Here is a 25,472-nt window from a genome sequence, read left to right as displayed (position 1 = left end):
TAGGACTTTGTTGTCTGTCTGTCTGTATGTCTGTCTGTCAAGAAACCTACAGGATACTTCCCGTTGACCTAGAATCATGAAATTTGGCAGGTAGGTAGATCTTATAGCTGAAATTTTGGGAAAAGTCTGAAAACCGTGAATTTAGGGTTAGATCACACAAAAAAAAATTGTAGTCATGAACCAATAATTAGTATTTTCAACTTTCAAAGTGAGTGACTATATCAAGTGGGGTATCATATGAAAGGTCTTCACTTGTACATTCTAAAACAGATTTTTATTTATTTTTATGCGTCATAGTTTTTGAATTATCGTGCAAAATGTCGAAAAAATACGACTGTAGTACGGAACCCTCATTGCGCGAGCCTGACTCGCACTTGGCCGGTTTTTTAACTTTTTTCACATTTTACTACTCATCCTATGACAAAGTCGTGAATGTTAAGGCACTTGCATCAATAATGATCAAATATACTCATATTATGTTTTATGTATGGCAATTATCTACTGTATAAAACGCGATCTTAAATATTGACACATGCTCGCGGAAATATTGAGTGCTGAAGAAGGTAGATTAAAATTTATAGATCACTAAGCTTTCAAAGTGGTAGATAAATCCGAGGGTTATGCGAATGTTCAACCGATTCCATTAAGTTTAATGCGTATATATAATACCTAATTTAGATGAAATTCAATCCATACTATCCATACTAATATTATAAATGCGAAAGTGTGTGTGTCTGTCTGTCTGTCTGTCTCTCTGTCTGTCTGCTAGCTTTTCACGGCTCAACCGTTCAGCCGATTTTGACGAAATTTGGTAATGACGTAGCTTGCACCCCGGGGAAGGACATAGGCTACTTTTTATCCCGGAAAATTTAAGAGTTCAGACAGGATTTTTAAAAACTAAATCCACGCGTATGAAGTCGCGGGCATCAGCTAGTTTCTAAATAAAGTGAAACAGTAATTTTTCATCAACCGAATTAACATGCCTATATTTATTCTCGAGCAGGAATTAATGTCAAATATTTGTCTCAAAAATTCTATGAAGTATAAACAAGATCAAATGATTTGCAGGCTACTTGTAGGTACGGTCAGTTACACATCAGGTGGTTAAAGTAAAATGATCGCTATCTTGTCCATTAAAAACCGGCCAAGTGCGAGTCAGGCTCGCGCAATGAGGGTTCCGTATTACAGTCGTATTTTTTCGACATTTTGCACGATAATTCAAAAATTTCCATTCCAAATTTTAGCTCAAACGGTTGGGGAAAACTGATCTAAATAAAATTCAGTTCCGATTTGACCACATATAATTATTATAACTAATACCTACAGCAAGTTAAATAAAAGCTTGTAAAAAAACATTGCGAAAGTGACAGCTGATTCGTACTTTCAATACTTTCACATAAAATATGCAATGTGATATCTTCGACAATAGTTGTTGATATGTAGCACAGATGCTCTTTGGAGGGTGAAACAATGCCCTGAAATATTTGATGTGAAAGCACTCACAGCAAATATGTATAATATGATGTGGAACGTTACGCGTTACGTGGTAATATCGACAATATACCTATTTCATGAGTTGCGAGAATGTTGACTGTCACAAAGTCAAACAGTACCTATCTCAAAAGGGAATTGGTAAGTTTCAGAGAGCTTGTGCCTAAATTAATAAAACACGACGAACATAAAAAGACTAAATAACCAAAGATGTCAAAGATGGTAATCGCTATAAATATAACCAAAAATAATTTATACGGATACTTAGACTTCGGGTTAATGTTGAAAAAATAACTTTTATATAACTAGATGTCGTTCGCGAACTTCATCGAGTGGATTTAGGTTTTTAAATCCTGTGGGAACTCTTTGATTTACCAAGATAAAAAAATCACGGCTATCCTCTATCCTCTAGCTTTAAATAAATGACTTTGAATTTGAGTTCATCCACGTGGAATTCGGTTCCAGTAATTCCTACGGGAACCTTTAAATTTTCCGGAATAAAATGTAGCCTACGTGTTCTAATTCAGGGCATAAGCCATCTCCATTCCCATTCAAATCAATTCAGTCATTGTGGCGTGAAGTAGTAACAAACATCCTATCTTTCACATCATAAGTATTAGGGTGAAAGAAAGAAATTAACGAAAATCCGTATTTTGAAACCTAAGTACTTATTACGAAAGTTCATTAAGTTCTGTGGAAACAGCTAACCGAGATTTTGTGACCTAAATGTGCCAAACTCATTAAAGATCAAAGATATGAGGTATTTACCAACCTGTCATCAAGATGAATTGAACCCTAAACGTAAAACGATTGTTAAGTCCCACTATACTAGATTGATGAGTCGTAAACATTTGCCGATATCAAATATGTTACATACATTTTTCAACAGAATGTGTAATAGTTGTCGATACTCAACGATACCAGACGATACTCAGTAAAGTGAAGAAAATATTATTGGGCCGAAATATTCGCACGCGTGAATTAATGCTAGTCATTTGTCAAGATATTATGTGAAGCGCGATAGTGATTTCGTCAGTCGTATTTATTATATCAATTTTCCATTTAAATATAAGACGTATCAAACTATCGTTTTTGGAAGACATCCCTGCCCTCTGGTGCAGTAGTGAGCACTCACTCTTATAAGTGGGAAGTCCTGGGTTCAATTTACAGCATAGTTGTTGGCTAGCTAGCTGTTATCACTTTACAGTTTACTGGCAACTCTGGGCAAGGCTTTTAACTAAAATCTTCTGTAAGGACCACCCTTTGACTATACAACTTTACCTAAAGGAAAGGAAAACAATTTATCACCAACAGGCAGCAAGCAAGCAATATATATAACAAATAGTTAACTAACTAAGTATGATATTATAAATATTTCCATTAGAACATCAAATCTCATCTTACATTTTGTGCAAATCTCTAAAAGCCAAATCTTCACAAACACGTTTTCCACAGAAAATTTAATACTTTTCTCATTTGAAAAAGAAATGCATTTTAAAGAATCCATGAACTGATCGCACCAAAAATGGTGCGATCAGTTCTCGTCATAATAAAAATGAAGTTTTATTCTTGAATCGGGGACATTCTCTAACAAATAGATCTAAAACAAGAATGAAAGTTGATCGAATTTCCCTTTTTAAACAGAACCTTTGTCTGTTAGGAAAATAAGACTTTTTTGATAGAAATCAACGTCCAATACACAAGACTAAAATATAAGCATAAATAAAAGCTCAAAGGTAGAAAAATGAATTTGGGTCCATCTAGAATGGTCTATTGAAATAAGCCGCTAAGGGTGAAAATCTTTTCATTACGCGCAGTAATTTTTCTTCGCAGCAAAAGTGGAATCTTTGTCGCCGTCACAGGGCTATTCGGGAAATTAAATAATCGCACTTAGAGTACTTTCAAGTATAAATTATGCCAGTGAAACCTTCATGTTAACTAGGTACCTATCATACGTATTTAGTTCTATACTTTTTAGGGTTCCGTATCCCCAGAGAAAAAAGGAACCCAAGGATCACTTCGTTGTCTGACTGCCTTCTGTCTGTCAAGACCCGTCAAGGGAATTAAAACCTATAAGGTAAGTACTTCCCGATGACTTAGATTCTAGGTCCCGTTGGGTTCTAAGAATCTGTGCCCGACAAAAGATAAGACAACGGGGAGTTATTTGTGCTGTAAAATATTTCTACCTGCCAAATTTCATGATTCTAGGTCAACGGGAAGTACCCTATAGGTTTCTTGACAGACAGACAACGAAGTGATCCTATAAGGGTTCCTTTTTCTTTTGAGGTACAGAACCCTAAAAACCATCATCACTTGTCAGATTTGAGTGTAGCCAAGCGCTAGTTCATAAATTGTAAACAAAACTCACCTTTCTCTTAGCTCTTACAACTTGCATCTGGTGATGTGTACACTCCCCTATGGTTCTTCCCCGTAGTGCTGCACTCATGCGCGCGTAGGCCCACACCATCAATGACATCGGAGCCACGTATGTCAACGCCAGGAACACGAGATTGTAACTGCATGAAAAATGTAATGCAACTTAAATTGCAACTATAGGTGTAACGCATCTGAGGAGGCTCCTGCGGTAATGAAGCAGAGCGGGAGGGGTGACAGTTGTCACAAGTTAACGAATCACTGAGCTCTCGCGTGACGTCATCACACCCTCCTGCATATCTACTCGTGTGCGCGATGACTAGGTATAAAAAAAACTATCCGTGTAACATCATAATATACTTAGTTAATTTCACGAGCTCTTTTGAACAGCAAATGCCTCGACCCTAAATATAAGCATCTTACCAGTAATCCGTTCTTGAAGTCGGGTAGCTGCCGTCCGGCCATTTTATGAAACATATCTCTCGCTCCCCGTTTATGTACCTTAAGAACAGACATAATTAAAAACATAAAATTTCGTACAGAGTAAAGTTATGTATCAAAAACAAATTGCGAGACATAGTGACTGCAAGTGATTTTTTTTGAGTGAGTGTGTAAGTGAGTTATTTTCAGCACTGAAAATACGTACCTACAGATAACGTCATTCGCATTTTTATAATAATTAAATAATCAAAAATATACCACACGTGCAGTTTATTTAAAATGCAGATCGGATTTGGTTTAGGTTCTTATATTATACCAATGTACTCTGTGGTTTAGATTCACATAATATTTTTACAATGAATTGTAACTATAGTATTGTAATGAAAATAGAGCAGTTCATTTTTCTAGGAGTTTTGTTTGACCACGACTTTAATTAATGTATTATGAAATGCACTAACAAATACAGTACCTTCCAAATAAAATAAAAAGTCACGTCCTATTATCTTCATTGAGCAGCTTTTCAAGTTAAATAATGAAGAATGCAATTGACAGCCAATGCAAAACGTATTAAAAATAAGTTTATCTTACGTAGAGGTACATAATATTGTGTAATAGAAAAAATACATGTTAGGATCTAGTGACCTTATTTGTAAATACGTGTAAACTTAGCCTTAAATTTCTTATTCAAACATAAATCAATCATATCCAAGACAATAGATAATTTACTACGTTTCAAATAAGTATACATACATTTTCGGGTCAATTCATCTTTTCACTTCGAATATTTATTATTCTAGTCATATTCTTGCCTTCTATTTACTATTAATAAGCAACATTTACAGAAATCCTTGGAATCCAAAGGTCAAAGGTGGATTTCAATCTCTCGGAAGAAAAATAATTAATCCTACAAGTATATAAGTTTCAAAAATGCTAATCAACTCGTCGCTCGGTTCTGTTACTTGAACTTTTAGTACGTGGCGATGAATTATATCCTTTTAAGTATTTTTGGATATTCTATTTACACGTAGATTTGAATCTATCTAAATCTAATCTAAGTGTGGGCTGATATCCGGGACGTTCGAGGGTTTAAATTTTACCCGTACTCTATTTGTATATATCCGCGACTAATCGCTATGAGTTAAATGATTAGGAAGTTTTAGTTTAACGATTTATATTTCATTTGAAAAAAGACGAACGTCAACTAAATATAAGCTATTTCCCATGTATTGGCATCAGTAATGGGCGTTACACACTATTCAATGTATAAATTTTAACTATCAGCATCAGTTTGAATATTAATTTGTTTTACGTAAATAGATAACATGCGTGGCGGATTTATAATGGTCTTATACTGATCCCCACTAAACCCACAACGCTATGTGTGCACAGTCTAAACGCTTTTGTTTGTTGACATAACGAGCACTTATATTCAATGAAAACTTAATTTATAACTACGTCATATATTCTATACTCTACTCTATTCTATACTCTCTACGTCATAGATTTGGCCTGCCTGTGATATTACAATTGTTATGATAATATATGAATTGCAGTCTTATTGCATGATAAAGTGATTTTATTTGGGGTTTCACTGCTATAGAGGAGTCTGAAGAGGTCAGTGTTTGAGTTGTTTTCTATCGTGTGAATACGATATAACGGCGAGTATAACATGGCTAGTGAGTGCTCCGCTTGTAATGTGGTGGTTCTCGTGACGCAAAAGCGTATTAAATGTACGAAATGTCTTCTTATGTACCATCTTGAATGTGTGAGTACTGATCCAACCCCACCCAGAGCGAACTGGGCTTGTCCTGCCTGTACCGCTGCTGCACGCAAAGGTGGCGATAACTCGAATACGCCTGTCCGACAGACTAAGCCCCAACAATCGAGTATTAGCGATAACGATGATAGTGCTGCAGATATAATTAAAGACAGTATTAGCAACAACAGCGGTGACAGTATTATTCTGGCAGAAATTAGGAATCTCCGCATCGACATGATTGGTCAATTTCAATTACAAGAAAAAAAACTTGATTCTTTCAACTTGGTACTGAGTGATCTTAAAGGCGATGTGAGTGAGCTAAACCTTCAACTACAATCCGCTCAGATTTCGATGGTCTGATGTCGACGGTGGACATGCTGAAAACGGATACTAAGCGAAATGGAGCTAGTTTAATCAAGCATAGAGAGAAATTCACTGAAATGGAGTCATCTATTGACGAATTAAAATCATCACTGAATTTCATATCTGCACAGTATGATGACATGTCGTTGGACCTCAAAAACCATACTAGGGAAATGACTGAAACCCGCAGTTCTTTCGACAACAAGCAGCTGGCTTATCTACAATCTAAAGTTAATATGTTAGAGAGTATCTCAAGAAGTTATAATGTAGAAATACAATCAGTCCCTGAGCGAAAGAACGAGAATATTCTTGGTATAGTGAAAAATCTGTTTGACAAGTTATCGTTGCAATTTTCTGAAGATTCAGTATCATTCTGCAGTCGTGTACCAAAGATGAATAATAACTCGAACCGTCCTAGAAACATAGTTTTAACATTACAGTCTCCTAGACAACGTGATTATGTCATATCAGCGGTGCACAGATACAATAAATTGCACTCCGCTGACATGCTAAACTCTGTTGATTTAGGAATAAATGGCGATAAGAGCCTGATTTATGTAGCAGAGCATCTTACACCAGAATGTAAGGGTGTTTACGCTGCGGCGCGCAAGTTTAAAAAAGAAAAACAATACAAATATGTATGGGTTAAGAATGGGAAAGTTTTTCTACGTAAAAATGATAGTAGTGCTGCTATATATGTTAAAAATGTGGATGTTTTGAGTAAATTGCAATAGATTTTTTAATCTCCCTCAATTATATACATATATATCTCTTTGTTATAATAGGGTTATATGCTCAGTATGTTATTTTTCTATCAGAATGTTAATAGATTTCGAACAAAACTAAATGAATTTTATCTTAATGTGTTAAATTGTGATTATGATGTTATTTGTTTGACTGAAACTAACCTTGATAGCTCAATTAGCAATACTGAATTTTTAGACAATCGTTACACCATTTTTAGGCGTGATAGGGACTCATTAAATAGTCACAAACAATTCGGGGGTGGTATCCTTGTAGCGGTTAAGAAAAATATTTCGACACTTAGATGTTCACATTTAGAAAGTGACTCCGAATGTTTATGGTTATCTCTAAATTCAGGAAAAAGTATTACCCTGTGCTTGGTATACCTACCCCCCGATATATCAATTGATCGCTTGCATAGATTCTATGATAAGACTAATGATTTTATTTCTGAACATGATGGATCTGTTATTATACTTGGTGACTTTAATACACCTTCAATTGATTGGAATGGCGATACGACGAAGACAGTGACTCCAAATTGTATTTCTCACGACCTAAAATCGCGATTATTACTCCAACTTATGTCTCTTGGTGGGTTGAGTCAGTATAATTATATAAAAAATTATAACAAAAGAACTCTAGATCTTTTTCTTACTAACATTCCGAACGTCATTCTTACGCCAGCCCTCGCTTTGTGTAAAGAAGATATACATCACCCCACTTTCAAAGTAGATATGAAGCTTAGCATTGTAAATTACTTAAAAAAAAATTCCTCCAATCTAGTTTTTAACTACAATAAAAGCGATTTCATTTCGATCAAAAAGGAACTAAACAATATCGATTGGTATACACTTCTGTCATCGGGTAATATAAACGATCTTCTTAGCATTTTTTATGAAAAACTGTTCTTAATTATAAAAAATAATACACCATATAAAAAACAGTTTAAAGACAAACAACCGGCTTGGTTCAGTAAACCACTAATTAAATGTCTAAAGGAAAAACAGAAAGTGCATGCAAAGTACAAAATGTACAATAATCCTAGAGACTATGATACATTTTCTCTTCTTAGATCTAGGGCTCAGAGATTGATAAATGAATGTTACAATGCATATACCGACAATGTCGAAATGTCTCTTTTAGCTTGTAATGACAAACTTTTTTGGAACTTTACTAAGTCCAAACGTAAATGTAATACAATGCCGCAGACTATTAGATATGATAAACGAGTTGCAACGACCGGGTTTGAAATTTGTCAGTTATTTTCAGATTATTTCGCATCAGTGTATATTCAAGATAACGATAACACATCATTAAGCTCATGCTTTGCAGAAACTCACACAAACACTTTAAGCAAGTTAACACTATCGGAAAGCGAGATTTTGTATAAAATTAAGACTCTAGATCGGAACAAGGGACCAGGGCCCGATGGAATTCCCTCATTCTTTATTAAATCTTGCGGTAAAGAACTCGTAGCACCTTTGGTATTAATTTTCAATAAATCTTTGAGCACTGGATGCTTTCCAGATCTATGGAAAGTTGCTCATGTAATTCCAATTTTTAAAGCAGGCACAAAAACTGAATGCAGTAATTATCGCCCTATATGCATTTTAAATTGTTTTGCCAAAATATTTGAGAGTATTGTTTATGATTATATTTATTATTTATTTAAACCACTAATTTCTCCACAACAACATGGTTTTGTTAAAAATAAATCTACTGTTACGAATCTAGCAGAATATTCGAATTTCCTAATAAATTGTCTCGACAGTAAAAAATAAGTTGATGCGGTGTATACCGATTTCCAAAAGGCGTTCGACAAAGTGAATCATCGATTACTTTTTCAGAAACTGGTAAAATATGGGGTTCATGGGGATTTGCTACGATGGGTTATATCATATGTTACAAATAGGTCACAAATAGTTGCAGTCAACGGGTTTTACTCCAAACCAATAACGGTTCCATCAGGAGTACCTCAGGGATCGCATCTGGGTCCTTTGCTATTCATTATTTTTATTAACGACATCACATCGATCATAAAAAATAATTGCCTCCTTTATGCAGATGATTTAAAGATATATGCTGCCATAAATAATGTTCAAGATTGCATATCGCTACAGAGCGATTTGGATTCTGTTAAATTGTGGTGCGAACAGAATGCTATGTTTTTAAATGTAAACAAATGCTTTGTACTTAATTTTACTAAAAAAACCAATAAAGTTAAATTTGATTATTTTCTTGAAAATAATAAACTGCCTGCTAAGACTAGTGCTAGAGATCTTGGTATAACTTTTGATACATCTCTAACATTTAAGTTACACATAAATAACACAATCACAAAAGCTAATAAAATGATGGGTTTCATTTTCAGAATAACAAAAGATTTTAAAAACCCTTTAAGTCTAATGCATCTTTATAAAAGTCTTATTCGCAGTATCCTAGAATATGGTGCCCCAGTTTGGTCCCCTTACCAGAAAACGTATGCCGACGCCGTTGAATCAGTGCAAAGACGTTTCTTACGAAGACTTCTCTTTAAATTCAATAGAAAGCTTGTCAATTCCTCTTATGAAGACAAGTTAAAATATTTTAAACTCGATTCTCTATGCTTGCGCCGTATGCTACTTGATACAATCCTACTGCATAAAATCATCAACAATCAAACGGATACCACACTTTTGTCAAAAATAGGTCTAAATTGTAAAATCCCAAAACGAGCAACTCGCACTTACAACGTATTTCCAACTAAGCCCTGCCGCACTGTTTTTGCGACGCACTCTTTCCTCAATCGCATCTGTCATCAATTTAATACGCTTCATCAGAAAGATCGACAGCTAAATATTTTTAATTCTACGACAACCTGCTTTCGTCGTAACGTCATTATCTCCCTAAGAAAGGGAGCTAATTAATCAGTTTGTAATGAGACGTAACCGATTTAACGTGCTAATTCCTTATTAAATTTTGCTTTACTTTACTGCCTTTTAAAGTCATAACATCATTGTACCTAAATCTTTTGTACTAGCCAGTTGTTAACGTTTATGCTATGTGTCCTTTAGTTATAAATCCTTTTGTATGTAAATACTTGTGTATGTGTAAATGTTGTTGGTTAGTCAAATATAAAAAAAAAAAAAAAAAAAAAAAAAAAAAAAAAAAAAAAAAAAAAAAAAAAATATATATATATATATCTTTTTTTCACGCATGTCACGTATATGCATTTAAGTAATTGAGTATCACTTGCTTTAGAGATTAAGGAAAACATTGTGAGGAAACCTGCATGCCTGAGAGTTCTCTATAATATTATTCTCAAAGATGCGTGAGGTCTACCAATCCGCACTTGGCCAGAGTGATAGACTAAGTATAGCCAACCCCTTCTCATCTTAAGTGGAGCCCCGTCCTTAGTAGTCAGCCTCAGATAGGTTGATGGTGATAGTGATGAAACTTTATATCACATATTCATTCATCGATTCATCGTTTGATAAGAAGCTGGGACGCAATGACATACATTATACCATAGATATGTTACTTATGTTCATAATTGGTGTTAAAAATTCAAGCTCAATGATGAGTAAGACAGAAGTTACATAATAGCGTACAAAATGAGAGTAAATACAAAAAAAAATAAAAACCGACTTCGATACACAAACACTAAAAATTGAAAAATAATTTAATTTATTACCGAATATATTATGTATACAAGAGTTAATATAGTTCCATAATAATATTTTTTAGTGCCGGTGCCAATTAGCTTTAGCTGCGCGAATCGTCTAGACTTCATGTTTTTATGAGACTCCACAATGGCACCTCATTGGCACCGACCCCAAAAAATATTATTATGGAACTATATTCTATAACTCTTGTATACATAATATATTCGGTAATAAATTAAATTATTTTTCAATTTTTAGTGTTTGTGTATCGAAGTCGGTTTTTATTTTTTTTGTAAAAAAAATTTATTTCACAATTTTTAGTGGCCCCATGGAATTATGCTATGACTGGTTAAAGATCTACTGTTTACTAAGCTATTACACTGATCGCGAGCAATTTACTCTTATCCGTTGAGGAGTTCCAGTATCTATCTTCGAAGATATTTATCAGATCTTCACCAAATTTAAATGGAACCAACTTTGAAGTATACCCTTTCAAACAAAAAAAGAATTTTCAAAATCGGTCCAGGCGTCTTCGAGTAATCGAGGAACATACATAAAAAAAAAAAAAAAAAAGATTCCGACGAATTGAGAACCTCCTCCTTTTTTTGAAGTCGGTTAAAAAGATAGCGCTCCACAAATGTGACACTGTAGTTTTGAGTTTTCAATAGATACTATGCAACGTGCCTTAGTTTCTACTTCTTTTTTACTGTAATAGGTACCTACCTACTAACGTTAGAAAGACTATAAATAAATTATTATTATTATTAAAGGAAGACTGCACCCACCTTTAAAACAAGAAAAATTCTTTGAAAGGGATCTTCAAATGCAAAGAATTCTGAACAAAAACGGTTGGGTCACGCAGGTTTTTTAAATTAATTAAATCGGGACGTGTTCTCAATATCTAAGAATTTTATCTGTAACTTTGTTAACTTTAGACTAAAACAAAAGAATCTCAAATTGCGCAATTCCATTCCTTTTTTTTGGAATGATTAAATAAATTACGCGTAGACAATTTGTCAAAGTGAAAGAAACTGTTTAGCCATTTTTCTTTTCTTTGACCTAGAAGGAGGAAACCCTGATTTATACTTATAATCAATTTCTAGCTTCTTATTCGCGTTTCTTATCCAGTTCCGAGAATTAACTAAGACTTCAAGCTACCAACTTTGAAAATGGTGATTGTCATGTGTCCTTGCCATTACCAAACTTTACCAAATGTACCTATTTACGTAATCGTAAGTTATTAAAACTTTCCATCTACGACGGTAAGAGATTCTCATGCATACCAAAACTCGTTAAGACTTAACAGGTTGTATTATAACTTTCCATCCAAGGTTAACGTTGATCATCTTGCAATCCGTTAAAGATTAACCAGTAATCACAGGTTAGAATAACTTTCCACTATAATTTCAAATACCTAATAGACGTTTCGTTCCTTAGAGGATGGAAAGGTTACTTGTTTAGGATGCAACCTGTGCAGATAATAGTTGCATTTCATATTCAGGCGACCTCTATGAGGGGTGCGGCGGCCACGGCAATATAAAAACCTCGACAGAAAATGTATTTTTGTGGCCTTTTTAGATGGAGACCATGGGAGGTACCCGAGAGCTTGAGTGGTTTTTGAAAATATTTTAAAAAGCAAAAGGGATCCAAAAACTGGCACCATCCAAAGGGGAAATGCTGCCAGAATCGCTGCGATGGAATCGATCAGGTAGGATAGAATAATTGTGCATGCTAAAATTCACTTGGCCATACCTAAATTACAAAAGTACTTTAGATTGCATTTCATAAATGCACATTTATACATGCTTTCTTAGTCATATGAAGACAGTTTCAGTACAAGACCCATACCCGATAAAGGGCTAATCTAGACATAAGTAATATTCTATCTATTTCTCTGTCAAAAATTCCCTCCTCTTCCCTTTAGCTTCGACTCAATTAAATTTTCTGACCTCGAATCTGCGCAGAGAGTCGGGCCAAGTTTACATACAAAACAACCTTGTTTCTAATTCGAGGATGCTACTGCTAGGATATGAAACGCCCTTCCGTGCATCAGTTTTCCACTCCACTTTTAGTAGAGGTACTTTTAAAACAAGAGTGAATAGGCATTTTCTAGACAAGCACGCTGCGTAGGCTGCATCATCACTTGCCAACAAGTCTGATTGCTAGCGCTAGTCTACAAGTTAAAAAAAGACACACATACACAGTCTAACAGGTTAATGGTCCATTTTTGTTAATATTCTTGCTGGTTCTTAACGCAATCTCCTGGACTATAAATTTATTCATTCGCCTCTAAGTAATAGAAAATGATATAACATTATACAAATAATTTTCGCTAGTACGTGCTAAGCTAGCATTATTCTCGCACTCACTTTTATTATCACGCAACCCTTAATTCTATTCTAGACGTCCCACATACTATTCGTATTTCTAATATCCAGACAACAACAAAATATCTACGCATTTCATAACATAACTGTATAGAATTTAAAAAAAAATCTTGTCACAAAATATTTTACATTATTTTTTTTATTTTATTTTTTTATTTTTTTAATACAATAAAACTTAAAGCTAGCCTTATCTAATTACTATATAAATCATGACCGCGTGGAATGGTGCCAAGAATACTGGCTGCATTTCCGCGCTGGACAGCCAGGCTGATCCGCTGCGCAAAAAATGAGCCAGCCCTACATTATTTGAAATAGCCTACTTCAATTAATGACTTCTAGGTCTAGTAAATACTTAGTGCAAAAACGCACAACCAAAGCTATAAATTATACTGGCAATTCCAAATCTTTGTTGACTTTCGTCATCAAGAACATCTATTGAGGTATGATTGAGGTATATTGGCTGTAGGTAAATAGAATATCTCTTCCAGTCCAGCCCATACCTAATATTATATTGAGCAGACACAAGTTTCAATCATTGAAGTAGCTCGTATACAAGTAAACTTTGAAGGCATTTGCAATAAATCGATTGGAAGCTACTTGTTCATAGTCCAAGTAACGATAACAATGTTTTAAGTTGCTTTAAAACAATCAGTATAGCGGGATTAGGTTGAAATTTGCTTCAGTTTGTTTAAGAATTGCTCCAACCACAAAATAAAGATAATACTTAATTTGATGATGATTTTAATAGCATAACCAAATTCTCTTTAACAACTTTAATTAAGTAAACTAAAATATTCTCCATAAGAAAGTGAGTTGCACAATAGGCGGCATTATCGCTGAAACAGCGATCGCTTCCAGGGAAGCTTAGGTTAGAAGATTCAATAAAGTAGGCGGAAGGCATGTGCTAAATAAATAAAGTAAAAGTTGTATATGCAAAACCATAAAATAATGTATTTAAAATGAAAATAAAAATTAGGAAGGAATAGAGGATAGGACGTTGGACTGGGGAGGATATTTAAGGTAGGTGTTGGAAACTTGGCTCAAGATTTTTAACGTGACCGCCACGTAAATTTTCAGACTTTATTTACCTTTACTTATTTACAGACTTTATAATATTGAGTAAACCATTTTAAGTAAGTTTATTATTTTGTCGCTTATTAGAATTCTGCTCATTAGAATACTTGGTTTTACAATATTTCAAAGTTTCTTAGAACAACTAACAAAGTATTCTCCATCGTTTTTATTATTTTAATGAAACTCTTGACCTCGAAGTAAAAAAAATACTTTTTAATTAAGCACCCCGGATCCTCACAAAGACTTATTAGATAGCAAACAGAGTGTTCTACTTAACAGGAGGGAGGGTTTCCTGAAAACATAATTATAATTTCATATTGCAGATATTATTACTGACTGTTTAACTATGTAGGTCCTTAACAAAATTGGTTTTGATGGTTTCAAAACCATCAAAATCAGTTTGATTTTTTATTTTACTATGCATGTTGGTTCAATGGAACGGCATTCCGAACCAGTGGTAAATTAAAACTACCTGACTATTCATAAGCACTTTTAAAAAGTTTACATGAATAAAAAAACAAAAAAAAAATGATTTGGCTCAAATGAAATCATGATTTTGATCAATAATCACTCAGGTGTTGGTAGTTTGTTATCAGAGGCCCTAGTGTAACTTTCAACGTTAACTGTGCTCAAATCTGTCATTTACTATAGACGGGAAAAGGACCGAAAACTTTTCCGTCCACACTAAATGATAGATTTATGCACAGTTTCGTTTGCTTGAAAAGTTACGCCAGGGCCGTATTGGTAGGGGTACCAGCCAGGTAACCTCCCCGTGTGCCCGAGGGTTACGAGTCCCTTCCAGAGGAAGAGCAGCGCTTGGGCCGGTGTACCCTGGTAACATGGTTAACAATTTATCTTCATGGGATATTGTTAGCCATGGCTAATTGACCTGGCAGGGAGGGGGTGTTGTCCGCACGTCCCTCTGAGTGAGCAGAGGGCGCAGTAGACGCACCCATGGGGCATAGCCCCAGGAGCGGCGCGTGTAGCTGTAGTGCGTGGTTGGTGATGAGTGTTTCATCACCCATCCAAACACTGGCTGCCCCACCAGTCTCTCGCCTGTCTAGTTTAGTGACGTGCGAGGGAGATGTCGAGGATAGGGAACGTGGAGAGGAAATGGCCCTCACCGCGAGCCCTAGCCTTCGTGAGGATCCGTGGATGATGGACACGGGGCGGTCCGTCGCTCAGAGTGTGGTCCTCGGGTTGGTTGGCGTGCTGTGGTTCCGGCATGCCTCTATCGGTGTTTGGGAGCACGTAGTGACCCAGTGGTGGGTCTGCTGCGGCGGACATCCGCTGGCGGAGCAACGAGGCGTTGTTGGTCCCTTGTGCTCCGTCGTTAGCGGTGGGGTGGAACTTCGTGAGGTTTTTAGTAGGTAGGAGTTCGACATAACCACTGTGCACCCTCGTGGCCGGTGATATCCATGATGGATTTTACTCACGAGAAAAAAAAAAGGCCGTATTGGTAACACATGTTACGTAGCATGGCATTGATTGGACTACAAGAAAGCCATACTTACTTCTTAGTGTAAGTATCGGAATAGAGCAGGCTCGGCAACGCAAGCAGAGCGCTCGCGAACCACACGGTAAACAAGGCAGCACGGGCGACTCTGCGACTCAGCCGGTGTTGCAGAGGCTTGACGATCGCCACATACCTAAACAAAATAATTTGAACAATAATTAATGAAAAGTACAGAATTTATACTGTCGTAAATGGCAAACCTGCTGATCGGAAAGAACTAAAGTGCGAGATTTAAATTATGTAACTTTTAAATGTAAATTCAGTAATAAAGGCTTTATTTATTTATTTATTTATTTAAATGGCAAACCTACTCACATGTATAATATACGTCAATTGTTCATGGAGAAGAAAATCTAGAGGCCCTGAGATATCGATTTTTTTTAAACATAATTCTAGGTTTAATCAAGGAGGCAGCTTTAAGCATCCACCATCCGATGTACATGAAAGCAAATGAATAAATGAAAAGGTTCCTGAGTCCTGACTATTGTGATTGATTCATTATCATCAAAGTCAAAGTCAAAATCTTTATTCAAATTGGGTAACACTCTCATCATTATCTCAACTCATCTAGCATTTTCCTTTCTGTAGTGAAATGAAAAGTTGTGCGTTTCGCACGGCCGGAATAGTACATTACATTCCAGACCTGAAATATAGCGATTACTAGCCGAGTACTATATTGGAAGACCGAGGTGAATCCGAGGACTTCTTTAGCGATTTTGAAAGGACGAGGCGCTAGCCGAGTCCTTTTAAACTAAACGAGGTTGGTCATCGCTAATTTCGGCCGAGAATTGTATAGTACTTTTCTTCCAACATTACAGTCCTCTTGGAAATTGTTGGCGTGCCGCCAGTAAAGACCCTCATAGCAGGCCTCTGTAGTGAAAACCTTTCTTCAGTAAAGTAGTCAATTACGAGCAAGTGGAAGAAAAATTATTTACGTTCGTGCCTTTGAATTCCTACCTACGCTCAGATACGAGAATCGCCCCTGTCTAAATGGGCCTAGTCATCGCGTCGGGGTCCTACTACATCAAAAATTAATTATTTCTCACAGATTATTAAATAGAGGGTCTTCCAAAATACGTAAAATCCACGTCCACTGTCAGTTTTAAGTGTAATAACCATTTTAAATTATCGATTAAACTAAAAAAAGCACGTCAAATGATTGTGACGTCACATTTCAGTATTTCATAGAATTTCGCATACCTACTAAGCGCGCGTTTGATAAAAAGTTACTGATTTGACTAATTGTCAAATACCGTATTGCCATTTCGACCTGTCGCGTAGTATAAGTATCTACCGGTTAAGCTATTTTAGGAGAAATAATAATTGTTTTACGCTGTTAGTTAATTAACAAAAGTAACGTTGCCTTTATTAGAGAATAGTTAATTGAAATATTAGGCTATGATTTGTGAAAACATAACGTGCGTAGAGGCTTTAATTAGTGGCTTCTTGGTTACGTTTCCAATCCCCCATAAAAGCAAATATTACCTTTGAACTAAAGTTCACTCTTTGTGTTTACAAAATAAATGAAATAGGCAAACAATTATTAGCACCAGCTATTAGTGAAAACTGGAAACCTTAATTTTCTTTAACTGTAACTTTGACATAAGTCGTTACCTAAGTACCTGTTCTACTAGAGAGAGAGCCAGCGCGTGCCAGACCTTTGTTATTTTATAAAACCTGAAAGTTTCTGTGCGTGTTGTTCTCAACACTGGGGTAACGTTTGTTTGGATGTTTGTCTTCATCCAAACAAACGTTCCTCCGAGTGTTGCGGGCAATGCGCAGATAAACTTTCATCTTTTATGAAATAACGAAGATCTGGCACGTGCTGGCTCTTAGGCCATTGGAAAAGCCATTCAAAAAACATTCTAACTGTCTGTCTATAATGGAGCCTAATATGCATTGATAGATGAATTAATTAACTTGATCTTACATTGAAAATACGAGGCGAGTCATTAACGAAGGCTATTTTGTTTATGATATTTCAGAAAATAGTAATTAAGCACCGAGTACTTTTAAAGCTTTTGTATAAATTATTAAACAAAAGCTTTTACACCTAACCTTGTTTTCGCGGTTCTGTAATGTTTATCTTAGATCCAGTTCAGACTAGCGAAAAACGCACGGAGACATTAAGCTCATACGTATATAGGTGAGGTGATATATTTCATTTTATTACCGATACACGTGATCACTGCAAAGCAATTTACCACCCTCTAGGATCTTTCGAATATTACAGCAGCGCGATCGCACGGACAACGAACGAATATGAATTCCTTATATATTATGTGACATTTATAAGGAATTCATATTCATATATTGACACGTGGGAAATGGTTAAAACCAGGATTTAGTCAAATCTCATAGGGATATGATCAAAACCCGTGAGATGTTAAAAAGGCAATTTGATTTTGCCATTTCCCTGAAAAAAGTCGGTGATTTGATGAAACCCCTAAGCTGTTTTAGTGAGAAAATAAAATAAATGAGTCTTCCATTGATTATGCCAGACTAGAGGATGCGGCTCACGCTCTGCGGCCTATCTTGTTTATCGCCATACAGGGTGGCTTCAGGGTGGTCCCAGGAAGTTTTTGTCGACATCCCTGGCGCATACCTACCTGCGAATATACTTACGCAATACGAATTCGGAAAGAAGACTCGGTTTAAAGTTATACAACGTTAGTTTAAGTTAACGCAAAAACCGAAACACGTGTAACGTATTTTTACATAAAAAATATATACATATATACAAAATTTCAAAATCTTCAATGAAAATTTACGAAGTTATTAGCTTGTTGTGTTGAGTCGTTGTCCTCGAAAAACATGGTCACCCAAGCTAGCGGCTGTGAACGAACGGGACGGCTGGCGTCGATCGTGCGCGCTCCCGCTTGCGCGGCCCGAATCAGCTGGTGCATGCGGTCATTCAACTAGGTGTTCAAACTTGCAGGATTTTAAAGTATTTTTAGTCAAAATATAACCCGTAGTAAATATAATTGCAATTACTGTTCATTCTGAACAAACCACTTGATCAGGTTTTGCTTTGCGTATTCTAAAACTAACGTTGTATGTTTTCAGGGTCAAATAATTTCCATGCTAGGAATAGGTTGATCATGATGATGATCATGTGGTTCAGGTGAAGATCTCCTCTCAGTATGAGAATGGTTTGGCCACAGTCCAACACGCTGGCCAAGTGCGGATTGGCTAGAACCATACTACAGCTTAATGCTGTTAAACGCGCTCATTTAACATTGGTGTAGACACGACCTAACAATATTATATTGAAATATTAGTAGGAGTCAAGAAAAATCTTTAGAATCCATAGACATATGTTACAGAATCAGAAAGTTCGATGAGAAATTTCGCCTTTACTTTGTATCTATAGAGGGCTTACATGAACAAAAACCTTTTTTTGTGAAAAAAACTTTAGGGTTTAATGATTGGATGGTTGTTTAGGCTGAGAAAAAGTAAAAAGATATTGCACAGATGGTTAGACACAAACTAATTTCATATGAAATTTTTTGTGGAAAACAAAGACTTCTGGCTTACGAGTAGGTATGTACTTACTGACATGACAGCGAACAATCCTGAAGCAAGAATTTATAATTATCTTGAAATTCAAGTAATTAATTTTCTGGAAATTTAAGTAATTAGAAACGTGCAGTTTTATCACAACATCTTTAGCGATTTTTTAAATTAAAAATGCTTTTTTTCCAAAAATGATGAGATAAGAATTAGATTAGATGATGAGATAGATAAAATAAGTAAAGTCATAATTTTTGTCAACCCATCGCTGGCTCACTGTTGAGCACGGATCTCCTCTCAGAATGAGAATGGTTTGGCCTTAGTCCACCACGCTGCTGGCCAAGTATGGATTGGCAGACTTCACACACCTTTGAAAACATGAAGAACTCTCCGGCAGGCAGGTTTCCTCACGATGTTTTCCTTCAGCGTTAAAGCGAGTGATATTTAATTGTTTTAAAAATGCACATAACTCCGAAAAGTTAGTTGTGCGTGCCCGGGATTTAATCCCCAACCTCTCGAAAAGAAGGCGGACGTACTAACCACTAGGCTATCACCGCTTCCAGTGAAAGTACTTAATAGAAGAAAAAAAGACAAACGCATGTACGCGACATGGCCATCGGGGTATTAGGCGGGGAGACGCCCCACACACCCGCATGTCAACCTGTGCGGGTGTGCAGGGCGTCCCCACCCCGATTGCCATCTCGACCTGTCGCATACGGTATATTTTAATGTGTCCTGAACTTGAACGACGATGTCTTATGCAGAGAAATGGTATTATTTTGGAGAAGACTGAACATTATAGAGTAGGTATAGGCAGCCTGAAGACTGAAACAAAAACAATTCACGATGACAGTGCGGAACAATAGAAACGTTTCCAAATAGCTTAACAATTCAGTGCCTATTGGAGAATTACGTCAAGCCAACCGTTCAAGAAAGGGTGTACCTCAGAGAACTTGTTTATCTATACAATTTAATTCTGAGTACGCTCGAATGCTCGGTGATCTATACTTGTCCACCTCTCACCGGAAATCGCAGCGTTGGAAGTCCCTCCACTAACTGGACAGACGACATTTAACGAGTCGCAGTGAGACGGTGAATTCAGGCGACGACGTAAGACCGTGATGTGTGAATGTCCCAAGTCTATCGGTTGACAATGATGATGATGAAGAAAATTTAATTGTCCACGTAAAAATTAGCAAGTGGTCCACAATAGTCCACAATATATCAACAAGCAAGTGGATTGTTGATATATTGTGGAAACCTAAATAGAGTTGTGCAGTAGGTAGGTATACACTACCTATTTTTCTGTTTTAACAGTAGAAAACAGCTACCCAGTTTTATAATAAAAAACTTCGTGAATCCATGCAGGTGGTACCTACTATTGTGTCGGAATTTTAGAAGTATTTACAACATCAACGCTTGAAAACTTATGCTATCGCCATTATCTATGTAGAAAACCCTATACAACTACACACTTTATTTCTCCCTCGAACGTTGTGGAAAACAACCATCGAAGCTGTAAAACTACTAAACTCTTACGAAGCCTACTGTTCTTATCTACTGATTTTAATATTACCAAAACGAAATACATTAGCAAGATTTATCTCCTGACCATGGCATCACTATAGCCATGACGGCCAATGACCAATCTCAACTTAAGAAGGCAACTAAAAGATAATATATGCACAAATATGTGCGCAAGCACAGGTGTAGGTGCTATATATCCTCTCTTTGTAGTCCAATTGGGTGGCAATCCGACATGACTTGAGACTACTTGGGAGAAATCAGGCGTGGAACTAACAGTGGAGGAATTTTTTGACAGAAAACCCAAGCAACTTTTTTGGTAGCGATGTTTGTTGACAGCTAGAAGAGTGCTCCATATTTTTTTGGATGTTGTTGGAACTAGAAAAAAAGAGATTTACTGGTGAGTATCGACTAAAGTTAAGTTATGATGAATCCAACATCCGAAATTTCGATTGCTTTTTATCGCTTGATTGCCGCTGCTCTTTGTTATTATACTTTGATAATATATATTATTTTGATATGCAAATATGTATGTAATTTCTCATTAAGTGAAATTTGTATATCTGATTTCTTTTGAGAATAAAATTCTTTAACCACAATTTCTGTGTACCTGCCTTATCTAAGTCCTAGTGTTGTCTTACGTTAAAAGCATAAAAGTCCCTTAAAAATTAAAGATTTAAAAAATACTTTTTTACCCGGCCGAGACTTCATGTTCCACAGCCGAGTGAACTAGCTAATAGACTAGTGAGGCTGTTAGTTAAATACATGCAAGAAAATAAAGTTAATTATTTTGAGGTGTCAGCTGGCAGGATACGAACCCGCATCTGTCTAACTATCGTGGCGGCCGTTCCTTGACCATTTCGGCACGACCTATATACCTAAATAAAATATTAATGTGGCTGGGTGCGGATGTGGGGCGTTCCCACGCCCCAAGAACAGCCGCCGCCGCACAGCCGCTAATCTAGCCCAGTGCGGGCGTGCGTGGGTGACGTACGGGCGTCCCCCCGCCTCATAACCCCATTGACATCTCGACCTGTCGCGGACTATATGTGCTACACTTTATAAAAGTCAGAACGAAAATAAAATATTACATGGATTTACAAAACAATTAGGCTATCCACCTTTTATTTCAATTTTATTCAATTACAAAAAAAGCGTGTACACGTGTACCAACTGTTTTAATTAAAAAGGGCTCCACGGGAAATTCTACATAATTAGTTACTCGTCTAACGTTATCTTGTTTATTATTCTGACCTAGACTTACTTAATAGGTATACTCCGAGGCTAGTTATAATAGGTACCAACCTATGTTCGGAAATTAAACGTGTAAGTGAACAAAGGCATAGTTCTTTTTGTTCTTTGTAATATCTTTAGAAAGTTTGGATGGCATCGAGTAACAAAAGATTGAAATACGCTAGTGGATCGTAATAATCAAATATTGAAATATCTTCGTAGAGCAATGTTAGCTTTTGTTAAGAAATTTTCATAAGAAAATTTAGTATTTCCGTACTTCAGGTACTACAATCTAAACGTAGGCATTTTATTTAAAATTTACCTTACGATCTAAGAACTACTTTTGCCTCATGTTGTTAAATATTAATAAAACTACCAGCTGGAATAACGAACAAAACCAAAACTTGTTTCACTAGACTTGGCAATGCTTAGCCCAAGGCATGTGTATACATACACGTAGGTTGGGAGGTAGATAAGCAACAAAATGATAAGTACATAAACTTGAAAAAAGAAAGCTGTAAGTTTTATTGATTTAAAAAATCATCAGTTCGAATAAACTATTGTATAATTTTCATACCCTAATTTAAAATTTTCTGACTCTTTATTTTATTTATAGTATGTATGGGAAAACTCAACAGTTGCAGTGCAGCAGTATACTTAGTCGTCTAAACAAAACAACATCAAAAGTCTGATAATCCACAATTACTGATCAGTATGGTGGTCGGTGGACTTTCTCATTCTGTGAGAAAACTCGTTCTCAGTAATGGACTGACGATGTCCTAAGATAATGATGATAATACGCCTACCTGGTTGTAGCCTCATCAATTCAAAGGTAAGGGCTCGGACTGAAAAGGTCGCAAACATCAAAACCCTTTGCTCTAATGTCATATTTAACAATGCTTAGTTTTCTTTTAAAAGTTTTTAGGGTTCTGTACCTCAAAAGGAAAAACGGAACCCTTATAGGATCACTTTGTTGTCTGTCTGTCTGACAGACAGACGGACAGACAGACAGACAGACAGACGTCTGTCTGTCTGTCCGTCCGTATCTCACAGCCACTTTTTTCCGAAACTATAAGAGTTATACTGTTGAAACTTGGTAAGTAGTATGTATGTATTCTGTGAACCGCATTAAGATTTTCACACAAAAATAAAAACAATAAATTTTGGGGGTTCCCCATACTTAGAACTGAAACTAAAAAATTTTTTTTTCAATAAACCCATACGTGTGGGATAGGTTTTCAAAAATGATATCGAGGTTTCTACTATAATTTTTTATGTACTTAAACTGAATAGTTTGCGTGAGAGACGCTTCCAAAGTGGTAAAATGTGTATCCCCCTGAAACTTCTAAAATAAGTAGATGATAAAACTAAATAAAATATATGATGTACATTACCATACAAACTTCCACCGAAAATTGGTTTGAACGAGATCTAGTGAGTAGTTTTTAATTTATCGTACAAAATGTCGATAAAATACGATTGTAGTACGGAACCCTCAGTGCGCGAGTCTGATTCGCACTTGGCCGGTTTTTATAAATCCTGCGAGAACTCTCTCATTTGCCGGGATAAAAAGAAGTCAATGTGATAAGTCAGGGTATAATGCTATCTCCATTTTAAAATTCAGCCAAATCCATCCAGTAGCTTATGCGTAAAAGAGTAACAAACACACACACTCACATACACACACACCCAAACACACACACACACACACACACACACACACACATACATACAAACATTTATAATGTGATTTTCAGGATTTTCATGAAAGCTTTTACTTCAAAATAGTTTTTTTTATTTTGACTTTAGGTAAGTATCTATATCAATTTACTGACCTGTCAACAGTAATAGCAACCAAAGTGAAGACGCCAGCAGAAACTGTCAGGTTAGCAGTGAAGTTGCTGGCCGTACAGGTCACGGATCCAAAGGGCCAGTGTGCCGTGACCAGAAACACGAAGTTCGGAGCTCCATTGAGGGTTGCCATGAGGAGATCTGCTACAGCCAGGTTCACGAGGAAACAGTTCGTCACTGTACGCATACGGCGATGAGCTGTTGACAAAATAATTGGAGATGTTTATAAAATTGGTAGGTTTTTTGACTGCGATCTCACCTGGTGGGCGGGCTATCTTGCTCCCTTATCGGTTTCACATGGTATGCGTCTGCTACTAGAACTCTCTTACCAGACCAGCCCAAAGACAACTTAGAAATTATAAATTTCCATAATGCCCCTACCGGGAATCGAACCCGGGACCTCCTACTTATAAGACCACAGTGCTCACCACTGCGTTAGGGAGGTCGTCAAAAGGTAGTACGAAAGTATAAGATGTAATGCGCAGTTTCAGATTAAATGTAATCGCACTCTTGACATTTAATTTTTAGAAGCAAATAAAAGTGACCCAGAGGCCAGAAGCCAGCCATAAATGTCAGAAACTTTCACATAATCATCTCGTAAATTCAAGTCGTACATATTTACTATTATTATTCATTCTGTGCTATACACATTCCAATTTGCCTAATTGTAGTAACTTTTTGGGATAAAACCACTTTCGAGATAAAAGTCTCGTTATAACTTATAGTTGTTAGAATTTCATACAAATTAAATCTACATTAAATGGTACCAAGAGTGCTACGTGTGTTTCAGGGCTGAATCATTAGAGCCCATAGCAGACACGATGTTTAAGCATCAGCGATCGGCGATTTTGTAAGTGCATTGATGATGCATTGCGTTTTGACAGCCTTTCTGCGTTCGTTGTATTGAAATCACTAGGCCATATTATACGGGCGAAAGAGTGTTTGTTTGTTGTTTTAATTGGTTTGTCCTTCAATGACGCCGCAACGGAGCTACAGATCAGCGTGATTTTTGCAAGGATATTTGAAGACCTGGAAAGTATCAAAGGCTACTTGTTATCCCAGAAAATCAAAGAGTTCCACGGGAAACAAAGTAACACCTATATCCATGCGGACAAAGATTGCGGGTATCGCTAGTAATAAATGAAATGAAAAAGCGACCAAGTCGGTCGCTGCGACTGAAGGTTTTTTTTAATAAAAGAATAGTAGCCATGTTAAATGGCTAATCCCCCTTTCCTCTCCAATTAAGCGTTAAGCTTGTGCTAGGAGTAGGGGTTTGAACCGTCGACCTTTCGGTTTTCAGTCCACTCCTTTACCCGTTGAGCTATTGCTATTAAGGTTATATATTATGTGTGCGGATGTGAAAAGTGGAGAATAAAGCTAAATGAATCAAAGTCAGTTCATATAGATTTCACAAATAAAACAAAAAAGTACCACGCTGTCTTCATAAACGACCAAAAAATCTCCTACGTGGATACAGCTAAATACCTTGGTATGACACTTGATGTGAAGTTGCGCTGGAAAGCTCATGTCAAGAAAAAAAGGAAAGAACTTGATAT

General features: G+C 36.4%; 1 protein-coding gene across 5 annotated transcripts in view; it reads right to left on the bottom strand.

Annotated features, from left to right (window-relative positions):
• LOC117985779 (tachykinin-like peptides receptor 86C) overlaps window positions 1–25,472 on the bottom strand; it is a 60,666-nt gene that overhangs the window by 13,838 nt on the left and 21,356 nt on the right. For all 5 annotated transcript variants that reach the window (XM_069501640.1, XM_069501642.1, XM_069501639.1 and 2 more), the window contains exons 4-7: window positions 23,901–24,114; window positions 15,794–15,928; window positions 4,288–4,365; window positions 3,860–4,007 (exon numbers count right to left, since the gene is read on the bottom strand). In XM_069501640.1, coding sequence (XP_069357741.1) covers window positions 3,860–4,007; window positions 4,288–4,365; window positions 15,794–15,928; window positions 23,901–24,114 — 575 coding nt within the window. The remainder of the gene's footprint in view (window positions 1–3,859; window positions 4,008–4,287; window positions 4,366–15,793; window positions 15,929–23,900; window positions 24,115–25,472) is intronic.

This window comes from Maniola hyperantus, chromosome 10 (assembly GCF_902806685.2).
Source record: "Maniola hyperantus chromosome 10, iAphHyp1.2, whole genome shotgun sequence".
NCBI classification, from domain to species: Eukaryota; Metazoa; Arthropoda; class Insecta; order Lepidoptera; family Nymphalidae; genus Maniola; species Maniola hyperantus.
This window is presented reverse-complemented; position numbering and strand designations above follow the sequence as displayed.